The sequence below is a fragment of the Harpegnathos saltator genome, unplaced genomic scaffold, assembly GCF_003227715.2.
Source record: "Harpegnathos saltator strain DR-91 unplaced genomic scaffold, Hsal_v8.6 scaffold138, whole genome shotgun sequence".
NCBI lineage: Eukaryota > Metazoa > Arthropoda > Insecta > Hymenoptera > Formicidae > Harpegnathos > Harpegnathos saltator.
In genome coordinates this window covers 620,065-638,896 of record NW_020229915.1, presented here as the reverse complement: position 1 = coordinate 638,896, position 18,832 = coordinate 620,065, and the positions used below count along the sequence as shown (strand labels likewise).

At 39.2% G+C, this 18,832-nt stretch overlaps 1 protein-coding gene across 3 annotated transcripts in view; it reads left to right on the top strand.

The window, feature by feature from the left end:
- osp (myosin phosphatase Rho interacting protein outspread) overlaps positions 1–18,832 on the top strand; it is a 495,008-nt gene that overhangs the window by 248,811 nt on the left and 227,365 nt on the right. For all 3 annotated transcript variants that reach the window (XM_025308057.1, XM_025308055.1, XM_025308056.1), the window contains exon 3: positions 12,485–12,550. In XM_025308057.1, coding sequence (XP_025163842.1) covers positions 12,485–12,550 — 66 coding nt within the window. The remainder of the gene's footprint in view (positions 1–12,484; positions 12,551–18,832) is intronic.

Below are 18,832 nucleotides of genomic sequence, written 5' to 3'. Positions count from 1 at the left end.
GAAAGAGGAATGCTTTTTCTGTAAAAGGCTTCGCTTAGAATATGAGACTATTAGAGAAATCACTTTACAAATAGAATATTTTTTTTTGGGTGTAATGCCGGCGATCGCGACATTTCGATGAGTTACGCATCCTCGTTTCATTTTCGCGGAGAAAGGCGTGAAATTCCGCAGCGCGACGGAAATTTTGTGCAAGTTCCACTTACATCACTTATGGATAAATTGCACGGCGAAAGAAAGAAAATGTTATGGAATAAAATTTTTAGAAAATTATAAAAATATAGAAAATTTAAAAATGAGCTATCAAAGCTCTGCCAAAGCCAATTAGAGCGCACGCCAGATATCAACGAAATTTTTCAACTACAAAAAAAAGATTGTTTGAAATTTTCGGTGGTTATTACGGTCCTCCTCAGGATGAGAGTCTCCTGACGAATTTTTCTGTGAATTTTTCTTTTACTTGATTAGTCAGGAAAACCGGAATAACGACCGAAACGTTTTGTAGCTAGAATCTTGTTTTGTAGCTGAAAACGTATATTGATAAAACAGAAGGATTACAGTACAATTCCTGCCACAAATGTTTCGTAATTAACACGTAACTGAGTATATGTGCTTACTGAGGATATGTGTTTACTCGTTAACAAGTGATCGTTATTTCATTGTTGCGAAAACGTGAATTACGTTCGTCCGTCGCTGCTGCGGAAATTTGCGCACGTGTTTAGGAAGAGCCGCGCGCGATCGAGCGATGTTGCCGAGCTGAACTTTGGTTATCCTTGATGACTGCTCCGAATGATCGGAACTGGTCGAACCAGAAAGGCCCGAGTCTCCGTAGGCGGTATTAACGGCCGCCTGTTCAAACCAGGAAGATGCGGTAGGTCAGGATTATGCGGGTTCCTCGATGTACGAAATTACGATGTGCGCTCTCTAGAGAACGCTGCGCCATTAACGAGCTCCGCACAGGTCCTTCTCCGAGTCCTTCGGTAATTATATGTAATAAAACAGGATATATCCCAAGTTCGTTCGTTTTCACGTCACGTCATCCTGATCGATGGCACTCACGACATTTTTTTAAGATGGTCCGCAAATAACAGTTCAATTGTCAATTAATGAAAGTCATTTATATTCATTTGTAAAAGGAAAAATGTCGGGTCAGTGAAAAATTCGTCCTGTCTCCTGACTCGCATTCTGCTAACTGATTATCATGGCACTTTGGACAACCAGAGTCGTAGCATTGACATTTGTATTGATACGATTCGATCGATAAAAAGGGATGATAAAAATATGTTCAAGCCGGTCGGTACATATATGTACCACTAAACAGTTTCAAAAAGGCTGACTTTGTGAATGAATTCTATGGTAAATGATTTTGGTATACGTATTAAAATGTACCATTTAGTACATTAATGGTATCTTTGTCCGTAATTTAGTTTATAATCTCAAAATTTTTGACAAAATATTGATTAATGATCGCTTCTATACGTAAATATCTGAATAAAACAATGCTACACTAGCGCGTATCATAATTACCAGACAATTCAAATATAGTTCCATTGCATCTAATCAAACATTGGTACTGAAGAATTGGTAGAATTGATTAACAAAATAATAATTCTGTGTGTGTGTGTGTATTTTGCTGGAATTCGGGGAAAGAAATAGAGCAATGCATTATTACATTAATCTTTACTTTTAGTATGACACGTTATATAAAATTAATAAATTATTAGATAAGATGAAGTCAAATTAAGGGGAATATATACATACAAAGGCTTATATTGTAAACGTATTCTCATCAATAAAAAATGTCCGTAAAAATGGTTTGTAGCTACTTAAAGAAGTTTATAAATTATACTTTAAGAAATGCTTTTATCTATATATAAGAATTTAGAATATGAATCACAGAAGAGTCATGTATATTTATACAGGGTGCCCTACCCAGAAAAAGTGGTACTAGACTTTTTTACTCTATTTGGTTTCGAGAATATCTTGTTACAATAGCGGCCTGACTTTTGTTAATTTGATGATTTTGAAACTTTCAAAGGTCGATAAGTTAACAAAAGTTAGGGCATTACTGTGTGGTAATATATTTTTGAGACTAAATAGAGTAAAAGAATTTAATACCATTTTTTCTTCTAACAAACAGTTGGCGAGATATCATAAGTTAAATATTGAAAAAGTTATCAACTCTTCCTTAAATATCTCAAAAAATATTATGCAAATAAAAAGTATTTCAGACAAAAATTGTTCAAATTAATTGATAGAAAAAGATGATATAATAAAAAATTGGGATTTCCATTTAAGAAAAGTAATGATCAGTAAGTATTTCGAAAGTGGCGCCATCTGTAAACAAACTGATACAGTTATTTTATGTTCCCTTTAAAACCATACAACTTTTGTTTAAAACATTTTTTAATATCTTTCATATTTTTCGAGATTCTAGCTTGGCTGATTAAAATGGGACGCCCTGCATTACGTTATTACGACATTGTTATTCTCTTTACTAGAAGTTGTTCATCCAACAAACACATACGATTTGCGTCGCCAGCAGTGTATGTATACCTGTTAAAATTACGAGTAACGGAAAATGATTTGTTGCGGCAGCTGTTTGATTTGTTTCCCCTACAATTATCAAACAGTAAACGTTCATTTGTTGTGACAACAAAAGTCTCATTCTCATCACTTAATCAAACTCTCGTCAGTATCGCGTTGTTCAGCACGTGTATCGCTTCGATCGAATTGTATATCTCCGCGGGTGTCGGTGACAGTGACAGTGACGGTGCCGCGACGGATGCAAGACGTCGCGCGGTCAGCGATACATCACGCGTCTCCGAGGTCAAATCATTTATTATGCAGGAAGTTTCCGTGTCTATTTAACACGTTCGCTAGCAGCGTGACACGTGTGTGTGTGTGTGTGTGTGACGCAACCGCCTCTCGTTGTGGGGCACCTACGTCACATGCGTGTGACGGCAGAAATTTCATTTCTCACACTCTCGCAATTAAATCAAGTCTATTTTACACAATTATGTGAAAAAAAATATGAAGCGGTCTGCGGGAGTGTTGGACATTGATCGATTGAAATTTTGCTCGAGACTGAAATCATTAGAATTAACATCGAGTGAATTACACATCATATAGGGTGTTTCAAAATCTCGATCCCGCCACGATTTGCCGATTTGAACCCTCCTTGGGCTTTTTCTTACGGAGTCGTTTTAAGACTCTCGTTGCTATTGCGGAAGTATCTTGAATTCATATTGTCGTTTCGTGTGACAAAATACGAAATACTCCGGGAAACTTTTAACGTCTTCAACAATTCATGAGACGTCGATGCGAGGCATGCATTGATGCGGAAGGAAATCTTTTTCAACAATTTCTTTAATAAATTTTTCTTACCGAAGTCTATTGTAAGTAAAAAATGCTTATAATTTGAAAAAGAGGCATCTGAATTCATGTTTATATGATCTTCAAGTTTGGCCACCTATCGTTGAAATATTCTGTATAACGACTGCTTCAGCCGGTTGCTTTGATTTGATCGATCAATAATTAATTTCATCGGCCAATCGCAAATATTCATAATTACATAGACAACAACTGATTAATTTTGATTACTGACCGATTATTTTAATCAAGACTAATTGATCAACCCGACCGAAACTGGCCTATGTGGAAAATCTCCCAGATCCTTAAGGGGTCATCAGACCGCTGATGAACGTGTTAACGGGCATTCGATGAGCCTACCGAGAATGATTGGGAGAAATCTCCCAACTCGCGAGACCGCATGAAGATTTTCTTTCAGGGTGAATTTACCTGCGGGGAAGATCGCCGACATTTGTTCGCACTGAACCGTTCCCCTCTCCTTCCAATCGTGCGCGCGAATCGATCCTTAGCGAAAAACCGAAATTTCTCGGTCCGTGTGTCTAAGCACGACGCGCACGCGATTATGCGATGCTGCAGCGAAGAGAAGAGAGAGAGAGAGAGAGAGAGGGGGGGGGGAGAGAGAGAGCGATCGCGTCCTCTTTCTCTCCCTCGTGTGTACCGTCTCAATCCTCTCACGCGCGCATTGTGTCGTCCCAGTCGGTCGGCCTGCCGCCGCGCTTCTTCTCTTCCTCTCTTCCTCCGCGAGAGAGATCTTCCCACGCACGTGCCGGAGTCCACGTACCGGGTCCACGTACGGGCCCCTAGTGAATAATTACCAGATGAAGATACCGCCGCCGCGGTGTGTGTAGGCTGAAATCTCCTCTTCCCCCATCCACCCCCTTGCTCTATCCTCTCTCACTCGCTCGTTCGCTCGCTCGCTCACTCTTCCTCGCCTCGATCGGCCGTCGTCTGAGGATTTTGCAACGGTACCCATGCGCCTATCCGCGGGGGACGACAGGACGCGTCCCTTCGCGGCGGATAAGAACGGCGAATGCGATTCGACGCGAGCGCGCGCGCATCGGTTCCGGGGATCGCGGTGCTGCGATCGCGTGTTGGTGTCGCTTCAATGGTACGCGTAACGGTCCGCGACGCCGAGCCTTTATATAGCGCGGTCGGCGGGAGGACGATGGAAATCGCGTGAAAGACGTGTTTGCGCGCGCGACGTTTTCCCGAGATTGACTTTCCTAATTAATCCCTGTCGACCGCGCTTGTGCGCGCGTCTAACCACGCCCTCTCGCCCCCGCCTGCCGATGATGTGAGTTCCTGCGTTTACGTGCGCATGTGCGTTGAACGGTTTTATACAGGGTATTAAAAAATAGAGTTCAGGATCTTAACGCTTTCACTGTTGAATTAATTTCCCTTGAGAAAATTATTACGTAAAATATTTGGTAGTCCGACGTTTTTTGGGTCGCTGATTACGAATCTAAAGTCAGATTTGCAAAATTCAAAATTGCGGACTCAATATGGCGATCATGATGTACAAAATTAATGAAAATTCCGATTATTATTGTTGATATATAGGCTTTTCGAATCGCTGATTACGAATCTTTTGAGTAAAATAATATGGATAAGATGAAGATACAGAATGAAGAAACTAGGAAAATAGAGTTAAAAAGTGCAAAAAAATCTAATTTCGGCTGTTTTTGTAGAAATATTTGTTTATAAAAAAAAATTTAACCTGCAAAAAATATTTAAAAAAATATATGTTTTTATACAACGTCAGAAAAATATTTGGTGAAAATTTCAGACCTCTACATTCAATACTTTCCGAGGAATTGATTTTTCCCTAATAAAAGCATTTTTCTTCAACTTTGATTTGTTATAAATAATCACAAATGAATAATTGGGTATAAATACTTATTGGAGTATGTTGAACAACTATTCAGTTATCTGGAAAATTCAAATCCCCGATTAGTTCTTCAAAATTATGTGATTTGCATCGGAAAATTGAATCAAGAAAAGGTGGGAAGTATACTTCCCACTAACAGTGAAAGGGTTAAGGTTAGATAATATCCGCAAAGTGAAGGAAAATGTCCTAACAGACATGGGTCAGGAAATGAATATTGTCAGATGAACAGTTATTTATCTTAATTAAAGCAAGTGACTCACTCGCTTCTGGTGCACGTGAAAATTCATCTCTGCCATTTCTTGATTAGAATAATACGATGTCATCTTTATCATATCGTGAAAATTTTTCGGTAACTCTCCGCATCGGTTCACTGCTCGCGAAGATATGCGACTAACAATCGCTTGGTGAGAAGCGTGCATATAAATGGTGAGAAAATAGATGTTTGTTTACGTTCCGAGCAAGAGCGAAGAGATCTTTTTTTAGAGATTCCTTCAACCCCTTGACATAGAAAAACACAGTCTGACACAGACACGTCATTTGTTTCGTACGTTATTTTAAATATTGACATTTACAAAACGACAGCTTACATAACTTTAAATTAAACTGTTTAAATTAAACTTAAGACCCAGTTCCACAAATCCGAGTTTAAATCAAGCTTAGCTGAGCGGCTGTTACATTTAACATCGTGGTGAAACTTGCATTGCGTTCCACGTCGTATTTATAACCGTAGTTTATGTAAACCTATAGTCTATACGAAGGAAGTCCTAAAGATGTCTTCTTTTTGTCAAATGTGGATTGTGATTGGTTAATAATAAATGCTCGGAAGTAGAACGGGAGGAAGGACGAAAACAAGTCGCTCGACTTCTGCTGGAATTGCAGTAACAGATTCTTTGGATAAACGAAATCGTGCATGAAAATCGACATCGTCAAATTCTTCGATATATAACGGTCGTCTTCTCTCTTATAATTCTCGATCGTCGATAAATGAAATTTTAAAAATTTTCATCTTCAGATAAAAATAATATGTATTCTAAAGCCATATCTCAGTATATTTATTCCTCATTTTGTACATATTATTTCCCTTTAATTCTTCGGCATATTCAAAAAATCGTGATACTACATTAATATAACCCCAAAAGCGGGATAGTAATAAATTTTGTTTCAAGCTGCATTTCGATATCCATTGCTAGTACTGAAAATTCAGTGTTGGGAAAGTTACTTCGTAAAAGTAACTAGTTACAGTTACAGTTTTCTTCACTGAAAAGTAACTAGTTACAGTTACAAGTTACTGACTTTCAACAGTAACATGTTACAGTTACAGTTATTTAAAAAGTTACGAGTCGTTACTTTTCAGTTATTTTTCTATAATAAATGTGCTATTATTTTAAATTTCGTAATTGTGTAGATTTCAAATTAATTTAAATTATACCTTAGTTAATTATACTTTATTATGAATATAAAATGTTATACATTACAATGTTACTTTATTATAAATATACTGAATAATGAATAATACCTCGAATACTTCCGCATATGCTGGCCATGGCATTTTGAAATCTTTTTCTATTGATCGCGATGTCTTATCCATTGCTTCAATTTTTAAGTAATTTTTAACTGGAACCACGCAGTGTACTTCACGCTAAACGCTGGTTATGTTAACGACTAAGGACTGGCGACGCGCGTCGGCGACGGAAATGTCGAATAGGAATATAATTTTTTGAAAGGAACACAGATTGCGTTCAAAGAGGAGACTATCAGCGCTATTGCGTCATTTTACCCTTGTTTCACATCTAATGAATAATAAAAATGGTGCAATAGCACACTTTCCGAACACAGCTAGAATAACTATTGCTTATTGGATATCGAGCATCACACGTAGCATTATCACGCTACCCACAGATGTCTATATTATAAACATCTGTGGTACTACCAGGAACTTAGGTTTGAAATATATAAAGTAGCTAATAAAGTAACTATTAAATTAGTTACTAGTTACCAAATAAATGTAACTAAGTTAAGTTACAGTTACAGATGGAAAAATGGAACGAAGTTAAGTTATAGTTACCAAAAGAAAGTAACTGTAACTGTAACTTCGTTACAAGTAACGAGTTATTTCCCCTGTGAAAATTTATAACTCGTGTCACGTATATTATAGAGTATATTCAGTACAGACAGTGAATATCGGAGCCTCCAATTAATAAGTGTTAAACTTCTTTTAAATTCACTAAACGTCCCAAGTTGAGGGTTTAACTTTAATTGCGGGAAATCGATGTTAACCGTGGTTTATGGCAATTGTGGAATGTAACATTTTCTCTAAACTAAAATTAACGAGTTAAACTCTGTTTATAGTAAGTTTTATAGTAAGTTTGGCCTATATAGTATGTTAACACGTTAAACACGTGACGCCGGTCCCTGCGGAGCGGCGCTGAACTCTTATGTATACTTGTTTAATCAAAATATTTTCCCTCGCTTGCTACAACTTTGGACCATTCTTCAGGCAAGATAGATTCCTCTATTGAAGAATGACGCATCTTTCAATGAGATGAATTCCCCATTTTCGACCCATTTTCGTATTTCAATCTCATTTCTAAATTGCACACTGGATAGATGGTTCTGCATTGACCGAAATAGGTAAAAATTTGAAAGGGCAAGATCTGGGCTATGTGGTAGAACTTCCCATTCAAGTTCCAGTAAGATGTCCTTAGTCGCGGAAGTAACATGTGGCCGAGCGTTGTCGTGAAGCAAGATGACTTTTCGATTTCCTTTTCCTGTCTACGACGTTTTTTCTAAATTTCTTCATTCAACCGGAACAATTGGCGGCTGTAGCGCTTTGCAGTAATCGTTTCACCAAGTTTGAGCAGTTCATAATAGAGCACGCCCTTCTGATCCTATCAAATGCAGAGGAGAATTTTATGTGAATATTGCGTTTTGGTGCCGAAGTAGAAGGTTCCCCTGGAACTAACCACTCCTTTCTGCGTTTAGGGTTATCATAATAAATCCATTTCTTATCTCCAGTTATTATTTCCGATAAAAAAACTCTTTCTTTTTTGTCGAGCAAGCAGTGAGATGCAGGTGTTGAACCGGTTGCCAATAGCTCGTTCTGATAGTTGATGTGGGACCCATTTCCTTTCCTTCTGGACATTTCCCAACGCATGTAAGCGTCGAAGTACTGTTGTGTAATTAACGGCAGGCTATTTCGCAAGCTCCACAGACGATTGAGCTATATCTTCGAATAGAAATCCTCGTTTTTCATCTCTTGATGTCGTCCAAAGCGAGGTTTGTCATTAACATCGAAACTCCCACTTCGAAACCTTTGGGACCAGGATTGGCATGTATTTTCAGAGATAGTATGCTCACCATAGGTATCGCAAATAATTCTGCTTGTTTCAGCAGCACTTTTTCTGCGATGGAAATAATACAGCATGCAGTGTCGATATGCACCTCTTCGATCTCCATTTTCAATCAAATTAAAAATATGTTTAAATAAACAAATACGTACTGTTATATGTAAGCTCGAATTCAAGTTAACCAACAGCATTAATGTAAAACATAATCTAGATGAAAAGTTTGCGCATTCGGATTACAGCGCCATTCAAACATAACCCCAGAAACTTATACCTAAGGGAGGATTTATACTTGGGATTAGATAAAAAAAAGAGAGAAGAGAGAGACAGACTACTAGCGCGAATTCTGATTGTTTTCTGCCTTTCTGCTTTCTGCTTTTTTTCCTCAAGTGTGAGTTCCTCCCTAATACTTTAGCTCACGCACCGCGTGAACAGAAAGGTATAAAAAATCGGCATCGTGTTTGATATATTAATTACGTATTAAAGCATGGTACTTTCTTGCGGATAAAAGACACACAAATTGCATTAGAGAACACAAAAGCACCGAAAACGTATAAGTCATGTGCTTTGATTAAAATAAATAATTGTTCATCTCTCCGACAATATTAACTTCTCGACTCGTGATTATTGGGACTTTTTTTCTCCACTTTATGAGTACTACCTGCTTTTAAAGCCCTCAATCCTTTTTTTTAAACGCCTTATAGAAGCTTCGGAAATTACGCGCTCGTATACTTCGCTGCTCCCACAAAGTCTGATTGAAATGACGTTTCGCGTTTTCTGTGTCAACGCGCTCGCCCGCGGCACGTCGTCGCGCCCACCAGCACACGGGAGTACAAGGAGGTCAAATGATACGGCGCGCGCGTGCGCGTGCGCGAGCTTTGCACGTTACGCGTGCGCGATTTGCATACAATCGCGCCGCGCGTAAAGCTCGCGCGAGCGAGCGAGTGAGCAAGCGGCGGCGGCGGGCGCTCGCTCTATAAACGTCCATGCGATGTTCCGTCGAATCTGCGCACCCGTCAAATTCGCGCGTGTCTCCGCCGAGGACTGTAAATCTCGGTGCGTGTAACGCGCGGTGAAAGCGCCGCTTTTATGAACTCTCCTCCGGCTCGCCCGCGAGGACAATGCGGAGGCGACGTGAGACATGAGACGATGACACGCGTCCCTCGTTGCGAGCCTCGCCGAGGGTAATGATTTCCACGTGAAAATGAAAGTTCTTTCGGATCTTTGGCTCCAATTCGCCGCGAGTCGACTCACAGGCTGCGAACTCGTAGGTGCTTGACGCTCTCCCTCCCTCTCTCTCTCTCTCTCTCCCCTCTCTCTCTCTCTCTCTCTCTCTCTCTTTCTCAATGCTCATTAGGTCTGTTCGCGTTGCTTCAACTGTTCGCACTTGACTCCTACGCTCTTACTTCCTCCAGTGTTCAGATATATGCGTCTGTCTTGTTCTCAGGACGAAAAGTGCGGAAAGTTCAAGCAACACGAACAAACCTATTGTATGCGAACAGCGAGATCTTTTTTCCAACGGTGACTGTCACACGATTTCTCACTTCTTACTTTCATCTTTTTCCTTGGATTGGAATCGGGTTTGAGCTATTTTCTGTTTTTCTCAGTTTTACTTCCTTCTTGCTCTCATATTTTTTTTGTCTCGCATATTTCTGTCTTGTTCTCTCTTTATATTTTTTCATGTATTCATTCTTGTTATTTTCCTCAACGGTTATTTTCCTTTCCTATGTATTCCTTTGCATATATTTGTATTCTACGCTTTCTTTCTTTCTTTCTCTCTTATAATAAATATGTTATACATATTTCCATCTTGCTTCCTTCATACTTTGTACGTATCCACGTATATATAGGGTACTAAATTTCAAACGTAACAAATTAAATATTTTGAAAACTAAATGATATCGAGATCCGTTTTTTAAGTTGTATTGCTCTGAAGGAAACATTTTTATAAAAAGAAAAAGATTTATTCTGGTTAGAGGCGTTAAGGTAAAATAAAGATTATATTATTTCCTTAAATGGAACTCTAATTTTTGGAACATGTACGTTTGTAGCCCTTGTCACGAATTCAATAACTGCATACCCAAAGTGATTAGAGGTCAAGTAATGAGAAAAAGACTCGAAAAAGAAAAAACAATGCTTTGATAAAGTAAAAACTTTATCAAAGATAAAGCTTTATTAGCAGACTTTATTGGTAAATCTTTAATAAGGGCAAACATCTTAGAAAGAAGAATTTTTCTCTTTGAAACGGAGAATTTTATTAATTTAAATTCAAAATGCTATCCCCTTGCATCTATGCGGGTTTGCAATCCTCGTTGAAAATCATCAAGCATTCTTTGTAATTCGTTTTGAAATTTAATTTATTTGAAACGCTTCGTGTATTTATTACAACGTATTTTTCCTGATAGTTGGAGGACTAACATAAATAATTTCTCGGATTCTACTGTAAAAATAATAATTTAAGTATACTTCTTCTTTGCTTCATTGAAGCACTATTTTTTTCTTTTCTATTGTTTCCCTGTTAATCATCTTGAGTATATAGTCATTGAATTCGTCGCTACAAATGTAAGTGTTGGAAAAATTAGAGTTCCATTTAAAAAGATAATTTAACCTTTATTTTGACCTTGACGCCTCTATTTTAAAAATCAAATTTTTCTATCAAAATGTATCCCTTTTGAAACAATACAACTTGAAAAGTCAGACCCCGATATCATTTATTTCTCAGAATATTTGACTCGTTCCGTTTGAAATATAGCACACCCGGTATATCCATTCATTTCATTTCTCTCAGCAATGATTTTTACTCTTTTCTCTGTACGCTTCTGTATGTTCGTCTAAACATTTCTCCTCATGCATGTACTTGCGCTCTTAGAGGGCGCACCTTAGAACATTAAGCGCTCTTATCTCTCTATCTATCTTTTTAATGGGTCACGACGCCGCTTTTTTACGTCTACAACTCTCTCAGCGGAGAAGTAGAAATGGAAATCCTGCGATACGCACGGCTCTTAACTCGGTGGAAAGGATTCCGTCGCGGCGGAAATTCGAACGATAAATATCGCCGATAAGCGATAAGCCGGCTTCCTCGCGCGTAGGCTGAGTGCAAAAGTGCTCGCTCGCCGAGTATCCGCCGCGCCGGCGCGAATTACCGTAGAAAAGCAGCACGAAAAGTGGCGGCGCGCCAGAAGTTTTTGCATCGCGCGCGCGGCTCTCGGCGAACGAGAGAGAAATCGTGACGCCGCGCCGCCGTCGTCGTCGTCGTCGTCGTCGCCATCGCCGTCGCCGTCGCTGCTCGCGCTGCGCTTCCTTTCCATCGTGCCTCTCCCTGCCGACTTTGTTTCTAATTAACGGCTGCCGCGTGCTAATTGTCCAGCTGACGTGGCGGGAGAGAAGCCTTTGGAGATTCGCCTGAAGGCGAATCGAACAGGTTCAGGCCTTGAGTTTCGTGCGGGATTGTTTTCTCCCGAGGCCGCCGGCGCGGCGCGGCATAGGAATGCCGTTTCTACGAAAATTGCGAAGTCGCGCAACGTGGAAAGTTCTCGCCACGTTTTTCCCAGCGCGCGTGTCGACCGTAATCCTATCCCTCGCGAAGTAAATTGTGAAGTGTAATTGCAGATATCGCGATAATTGCCTCGCGATAGAGCGGCAGAGCCTTGTTACTTCGTAATGACATGGCGTAAAAGTGAGGAATTTGAAATTGGAGATTCGGAAGAGTCGAGAATAACCGCGAAACTTTTTCGCATTCGGTTGTGGGTCGGAAAATTCCTCACGACCGCTTTTAAACCGCTTCTCGTCTTCTCTTCCTTACTTTTCGCTAATATTTTCGTGATATTTCAACGGCGAGATTTACGAACGTCTTCGCTAAGTGCCGACGTTGATTTCTGTGTTTCAGAGATGGCAACGGAGGTGGTTCGTTCTCTACGACGACGGGGAGCTGACGTACTCCGTGGACGAACACGTGAGTAAGCTTTTATAATTCGTAATGTGACGCTCAAGGCGATCTTCGCGACGAGTCCCTTGAACAATCCGCCTCTCGGCCGCGCGCAAAAAAGCTGCTTTGCCGCCGACAAATCCATTTATCGTATTGGTACGGATTCCCGTTTTCTCTCTCTCTCTCTCTCTCTCTCTCTCTCTCTCTCTCTCTCTCTCTCTCTCTCTCTCTCTCTCTCTCTCCCTCCCTCCCTCTCCCTCTCTCTTTCTCTCTCTCTCTCCGTCGTTACCGCAGGCTGGACGGGAAATTTACGACGGGGAAGTATTCTATCCTTTTTTGCGGACCGCATAAATCCCTCGATTTGTCCCCCAAGTACCAAATTGCTGAAATCTCAAGTACCAAATTGCTCACGTCACAAGTTGACTACCAAGTTAATCAAAACCAGACGTACGTTTGCAACTGATTAGAAAATGGAACTTTAGTTTTGGAAATCTCAGAAATTTCGAAACTAGAGAGAGACGAGAGAATGAGAATACATGCAAGTTTAACGTACGAATACAAAGAGTTCGCTACTGATTCGCGAGAGAGACGTATCACGTAACGAGTTAGTTCTCACCAGGGTTCATAAAAACATGTTTGAAATAAAACAAAAGCAAATGAAATATATATATAAACAAAATATGAATTATTAAGTAAGTATATGTTAGATCTAGTAATTAATTTTTTCCTATTTTCGACAAATTGCAATCTTTATTTAAAAATCAATAGAATAAGATCAATCACAGATATATTTTCCGTTGTTATCGATGACTTTACACCATTCATTGAACAGTTGTCGAATCCCATCACGATTAAAACATGATGGCTTTGAGGCTACAAAGTCATCGATGAAATTTTGTACGTCGCCAACTGTCGAAAAATATATATCAGACAGTGCGTGTTGCATCGATCCAAACAAGCGAAAATCTGATGGAGTCAAGTCTGGAGAATACGCGGCGTGTGGAAGAACTTTCCAGCCCAAATGTAAGATGGTTTCCTTTGTGACCTCTGTTAAGCTGGCAGGACCAAATCGGCAGAATGAGACGGGACCTTCCAGTTATTTAGTGCTTATTTTGTGTTAATTTGTGCCATTAATAAAAATTTTGTACCACGTGCCGTTTTGAAAAAAATCGTGGCGCTGCTAGCTTCATATTAAGCTAGTAGGACCACAAGCAAAAAGTAGAAAAAACGGAAAAAAGGTATAAATATAACCAGAATTTGTGCTAATTTCCGTGCCGTTCAAAACAAGCAGGTATTTAGATCTCGCTTGAAACAACGACGAATTACATTTACCATGATTAGGCTCAAGAGTAAAGTATTCGTTTCCATGAACAGAATCAATCGGTACTGCGACATTCGAGGCATAATAATTTGTGCCTCTCAAATATTCACTCATATTTTCTGTACCTCATCCCTTTTCCGAAAAACCACCTTCGAAACCTATTCGGTACAAGAGTAAAGTACTCGTTTCCACGAGCAGAATTAATCGGTACTGCGACACTCGAAGCATAATAATTTGTGCTTCTCAAATATTCACTCACAGATTTTGTACCCCATCTTTTCTCTGAGAATCCACTCTCGAAAACTATTCGGTACAGTAAGAGTAAAGCTCTTGTACCGAATAGGTTTCGGAGGTGGTTTCTCAGAGAAGGGATGGGGTACAAAATCTGTGAGTGAATATTTGAGAGGCACAAATTATTATGCCTCGAGTGTCGCAGTACCGATTGATTCTGCTTGTGGAAACGAATACTTCACTCTTGTACCGAATAGGTTTTGGGGGTGGTTTTTCGGAGAATGGATGGGGTACAAAATCTATGAATGAATATTTGTGAGGCACAAATTATTATGCCTCGAGTGTCACAGTACCGATTAATGCTGTTCATGGAAATGAATACTTTACTCTTAAGTCTAATCATGGTAAATGTAATTCGTCGTTCAAGCGGAATGGATCTACGTATAATGGATCTGTATATATCTGCTGGTTTTTGACGGCACAAATTAGTACAAATTCTGGCCCTTGTATTTATACCATTTTTTCCGTTTTTTCTGTTTTTTGTTTGTGGTCCTGCTGGCTTAATATTAAGCTAGCAGCGCCATGATTTTCTTCAAAACAGCATATGATACAACATTTTTATTAATGGCACAAATTAACAGAAAATAAGCACTAAATAACTGGAAGATCCCGTCTCATTCTGCCGATTTAGTCCTGCCAGTTTAACAGAGATTCCTTTGTGGTTTCTGTTGTATGTGGTTTAGCATTGTCGTACAGCAGGGTAACTTTACGGCTGCCTTGTCCAGTAAATGGCCTTTTTTCTCAATTACACCGCTCAAACGTACCGATTGCTCTTGGTATTGGGTACAATAAATCTTTGCTCTAATGATTTTAAGAGCTCATAATACAGCACACCCTTCTGGCCCCACCATGTACAAAGAACTTTTTTTCCGAAACGGGTTTTGCTGTCGACGTTGTCGATTGGCCAGGGTCTACCCATAATTTTTTGCGTTTACGATTTTCATACATCCATCCATTTTTCGTCACCAATTACGATTTTGTGCAAAAATCTTTTTTTTTTTGTTATCCGGTGAGCAAGGTGACGCATGTGATCAATCGGCGATTTTTGTCCTCAATGGTTAGCTCGTGTAGAACTTACTTCCCTTTTTTCTGTATCTTTTCCATACGATGTAAACGATCGCAAATAGTTTTCTGACTTACTGCCAGCTTTTCCGCAAATTCTTATTGCGTTTTTGTGTTGTGTTTTCATTCAATAGATTTTGCAATTCTTTGTCTTCCTTTGAAAATTTTTTGGTTGATTTAATTTATCTTTAACCTAACCTAATCTAACTTGGAATATAAGAGATACAGTCATTTTAAAGTGAATTATAACATCACATTTGTTTGCAAAGAAACCGAACATTCAGAAAGCTAACATTCAGATGATTGAACTCCAGTGGGTACCTTTATGACTCAGGTTGCAAAGAGGCAGTGTTCTATCGGAGCAACTTGAACTATCATCTTCGCGAGTATCTTTGATGGCGGGAAATACGTCAAATGAACTTCAATCTGTTCTCAGAACTGATTAAAGCGATTAGACAAATTTTTCCCGGCGAATGTTGCGGACTTATCATTAAAAAGCAAAACCCTGAAACTCGGCTTTTAACAAATTATTAATAAAAAATTAATAAACAATTGCCGGGACCAACATCATAAATAAATAAATTTCATATTTAATTACTCCCACACCCTATCCAAGTGTAATTCCAAAAAGAACCCCACACAATTCCTTATGTAAATTGGATTCCGGTGGAATTGGCTGAATATTTGATATGTTGTAGATCTTATCTCTCTGATAAAAAGTTTCCATAGGCACAACCCCCAATAATTGACCATTTGACTTTTTCGAGGTCTAATATCACAATTTCTTATTTTCAACGAGTAAGATGTGTTTCTACTTCGACTTACATCTAAAAACTTTTTTCGGTGTATATTTAAAAATAAAAAGCTATAAAGGTGACATTGACTTGAAGACGATGACTTGATTTCAGAGATTTCAGTGGTACTTTCATTTTCTATGTGAAACACGTGTTTCAATGTATAATACATTGATAACTAAGTGTAACTATTCGATTATGTTTCGCTTTCTGTTGAGAACACAAAGCATAACTTTTTTAATTAAACTATATTTTAAAGCGTAATAATTTTGGAATATTTTTGGTTCATTAGAAATTCACTTTTTAGTCACATGTAATGTCCAGCGGCTAATAATTCCACTGCTATTCGTTCGGATACGATACTTGACAGACTAGAAAAATTCACATTACCCCACTATTACACAATACCCGCATTTCTTCTATGTTGCATATTTAGTATTGACTAAAATGGCAAATAGAAATCAAATGCCTTGTCTTGTTTATGATCGAGCTTTTCGTCCAAATCAGTTAGTTCGATTAAATGGTGACAATAATGCGATAAAACGAGAAATAGCTATAAGAAGGTGCGAAGAAGCTGATAGGCAAATTGATTTGATGCACGCTTGTGTCTTAATTGTAAATGAACCAAAAATATTCTGAATTGGTACACTTTAAAGTATAGTTTAATTAAAAAAATTGTGCTTTGTGTTTTCGACAGAAAGTGAAACATAATCGAACAGTACACTTGGTTGTCAATGTATATTATACATTGAAACACGTGTTTCACATAGAAAATGAAAGTGTCACTGAAATCTCTGAAATCAAGTCATCATCTTCAAGTCAATCTTTATAGCTTTTTATTTTTAAATATACACAGAAAAAAAGTTTGTAGATGTAAATCAAAGTAGGAACACATATTACTTGTTGAAAATAAGAAATTGTGATATTAGACACTTTTGACATTTGACGCCTCGTAGAAGTCAAATGGTCAATTATCGGGGGTTGTGCCTATGGGAACTTTTTATCAGAGAGACAAGATCTACAACATATCAAATATTCAGTCAATTTCAGTGAAATCCAATTTACATAAGGAATTGTGCGGAGTCCTTTCAGCTTGCTAGTTCATAGAGACCGCTCGGAATTGCAGCCCAATTAGTGGTGTGGTAGTGGAAGAAACGGGCGTTCGATAATACTTGGTAAAGTACTTGGCAGGCCATCATCCCGCGCGGCGAAGGTCGGAGTATCGCCAACTGTCAGGGTTTGAGGGAGCGTTACGCCAGGCAGTGAATCAAGATCTGCCTGTCGTGAGACGGTGGTTCCTGGCTCGGCTTTCTTCATGAAGTAGTAAGAGGAGGAGGAGGAGGAGGAGGGGAGGCCGCGTGTACCAGGAGGTCGAAGTTGCGATTGTACTCCCGCCGTGGTGGGCCCACCGCGCGCACGCATCATCAGCCGGCGCCGTTTACGCCGAGAGAGTACATCGAGCAACGTCTGCGGCGACGGGTGCACGGTCGCGCACACGTTGAGAACGTTGCTATAAATGACGACCCTCCCCTTTGCTCCCCGCCCCCTCACGCCCTCTTGCCCTGCCTGTGAGCGGCTGCTCGACCCAGCGCTGCTACATCTTGGATTTCCGCTTCCTGGTGCCGATGTGGACGCGGAAACTCTTTCAGCCCGTCAGAATTGATTTACGCGCGAGCGGACGGTCAGAATGGAATTCATTACTGTCCCTCAAGAACGTCGTCGTGCGTGCGCGAGGCGATGAGCAGCAGCAGCAGCAGCAGCGGTGGCGGCGCGACGCCGCGAAACGTCGCGGTCGCGTTGCAGCACGCCCTCGATGGCGAACTCAGGCAGAGTCCTTGCGTCGTCCTTTTTCCTCTCCGTTTGATAGTCGCACGAGCAAGGTTGTATCAACACGTACGTTCCCTGCCGGGCTTTCGGTGACTTTCCTTTCTTTCATGTCGCGCGAGTCGCATGCGCCCCACGTTGTTGAGACTAAGGGTGTTATTCAGAAACAAAGGGATAAACTTGGTTTAGTCGTAGTCTAACAAGAAGAGACAAATGGCATTCGTGTTCAGAGACATTTTTTTATGATTTAGTCTTGTATCAAACCCAGCTTAAATTTAAACTACCTGTAGGGGTAGTCTGAGGTTGATTTAATCTTTTAACTGCTACAGGCATATATAGGGTATCCGGGATCTTTTGGAAATGAAAAACTGTGAAGATTAATCAAATCAAACTAAGTTATGTACCATTTTACAAAAATTGCTCTAGATACACAAAATCAAATTTTGTTATAGGAAATTAATAAGATCTGATGTGTGTGATAAAATTGTCATAGTATTGTTTTAGTAAGTACGCTCTATCTGGTTCTTTTAAAGATTTTTTAATTATATCGCAATTAAAAACAAATTTTATTAGTTTTATTAGTTGCCATATTCATTAATCTCTTCCAAGGATTTTTCTAATATTTCTAATATTTTCTAGTATTGTATTTGTTTTGAAATGCAGCAAACTTTAATAAAAACAGTAACAGGATTTTTATTCGTAAAAAATGCTATATTTTATTGTAAAGTGTGCTATATTTTTAAAATAAAAAATTCTTGTGTACTACCAAAGTTATAAAGAAATAAAGAAATTATAATTTAAATTTCTTGTAATGAAAAGAACAAATATTTTTACTCAAGCAACAATAAAAATATTTCCTTATAAGGCCCTATTAATATTGCCTTATGAAACGCTTATAATATTGCCTTATAAGGATCCGTTAAACTATTTGTTACACATCTTGTAAGGCTCTTGTCTTTCTATCGCTCCTAGGGCCCGATTAATATTAGAAAAAAGTAATCAGGCCCTTATCAGAAC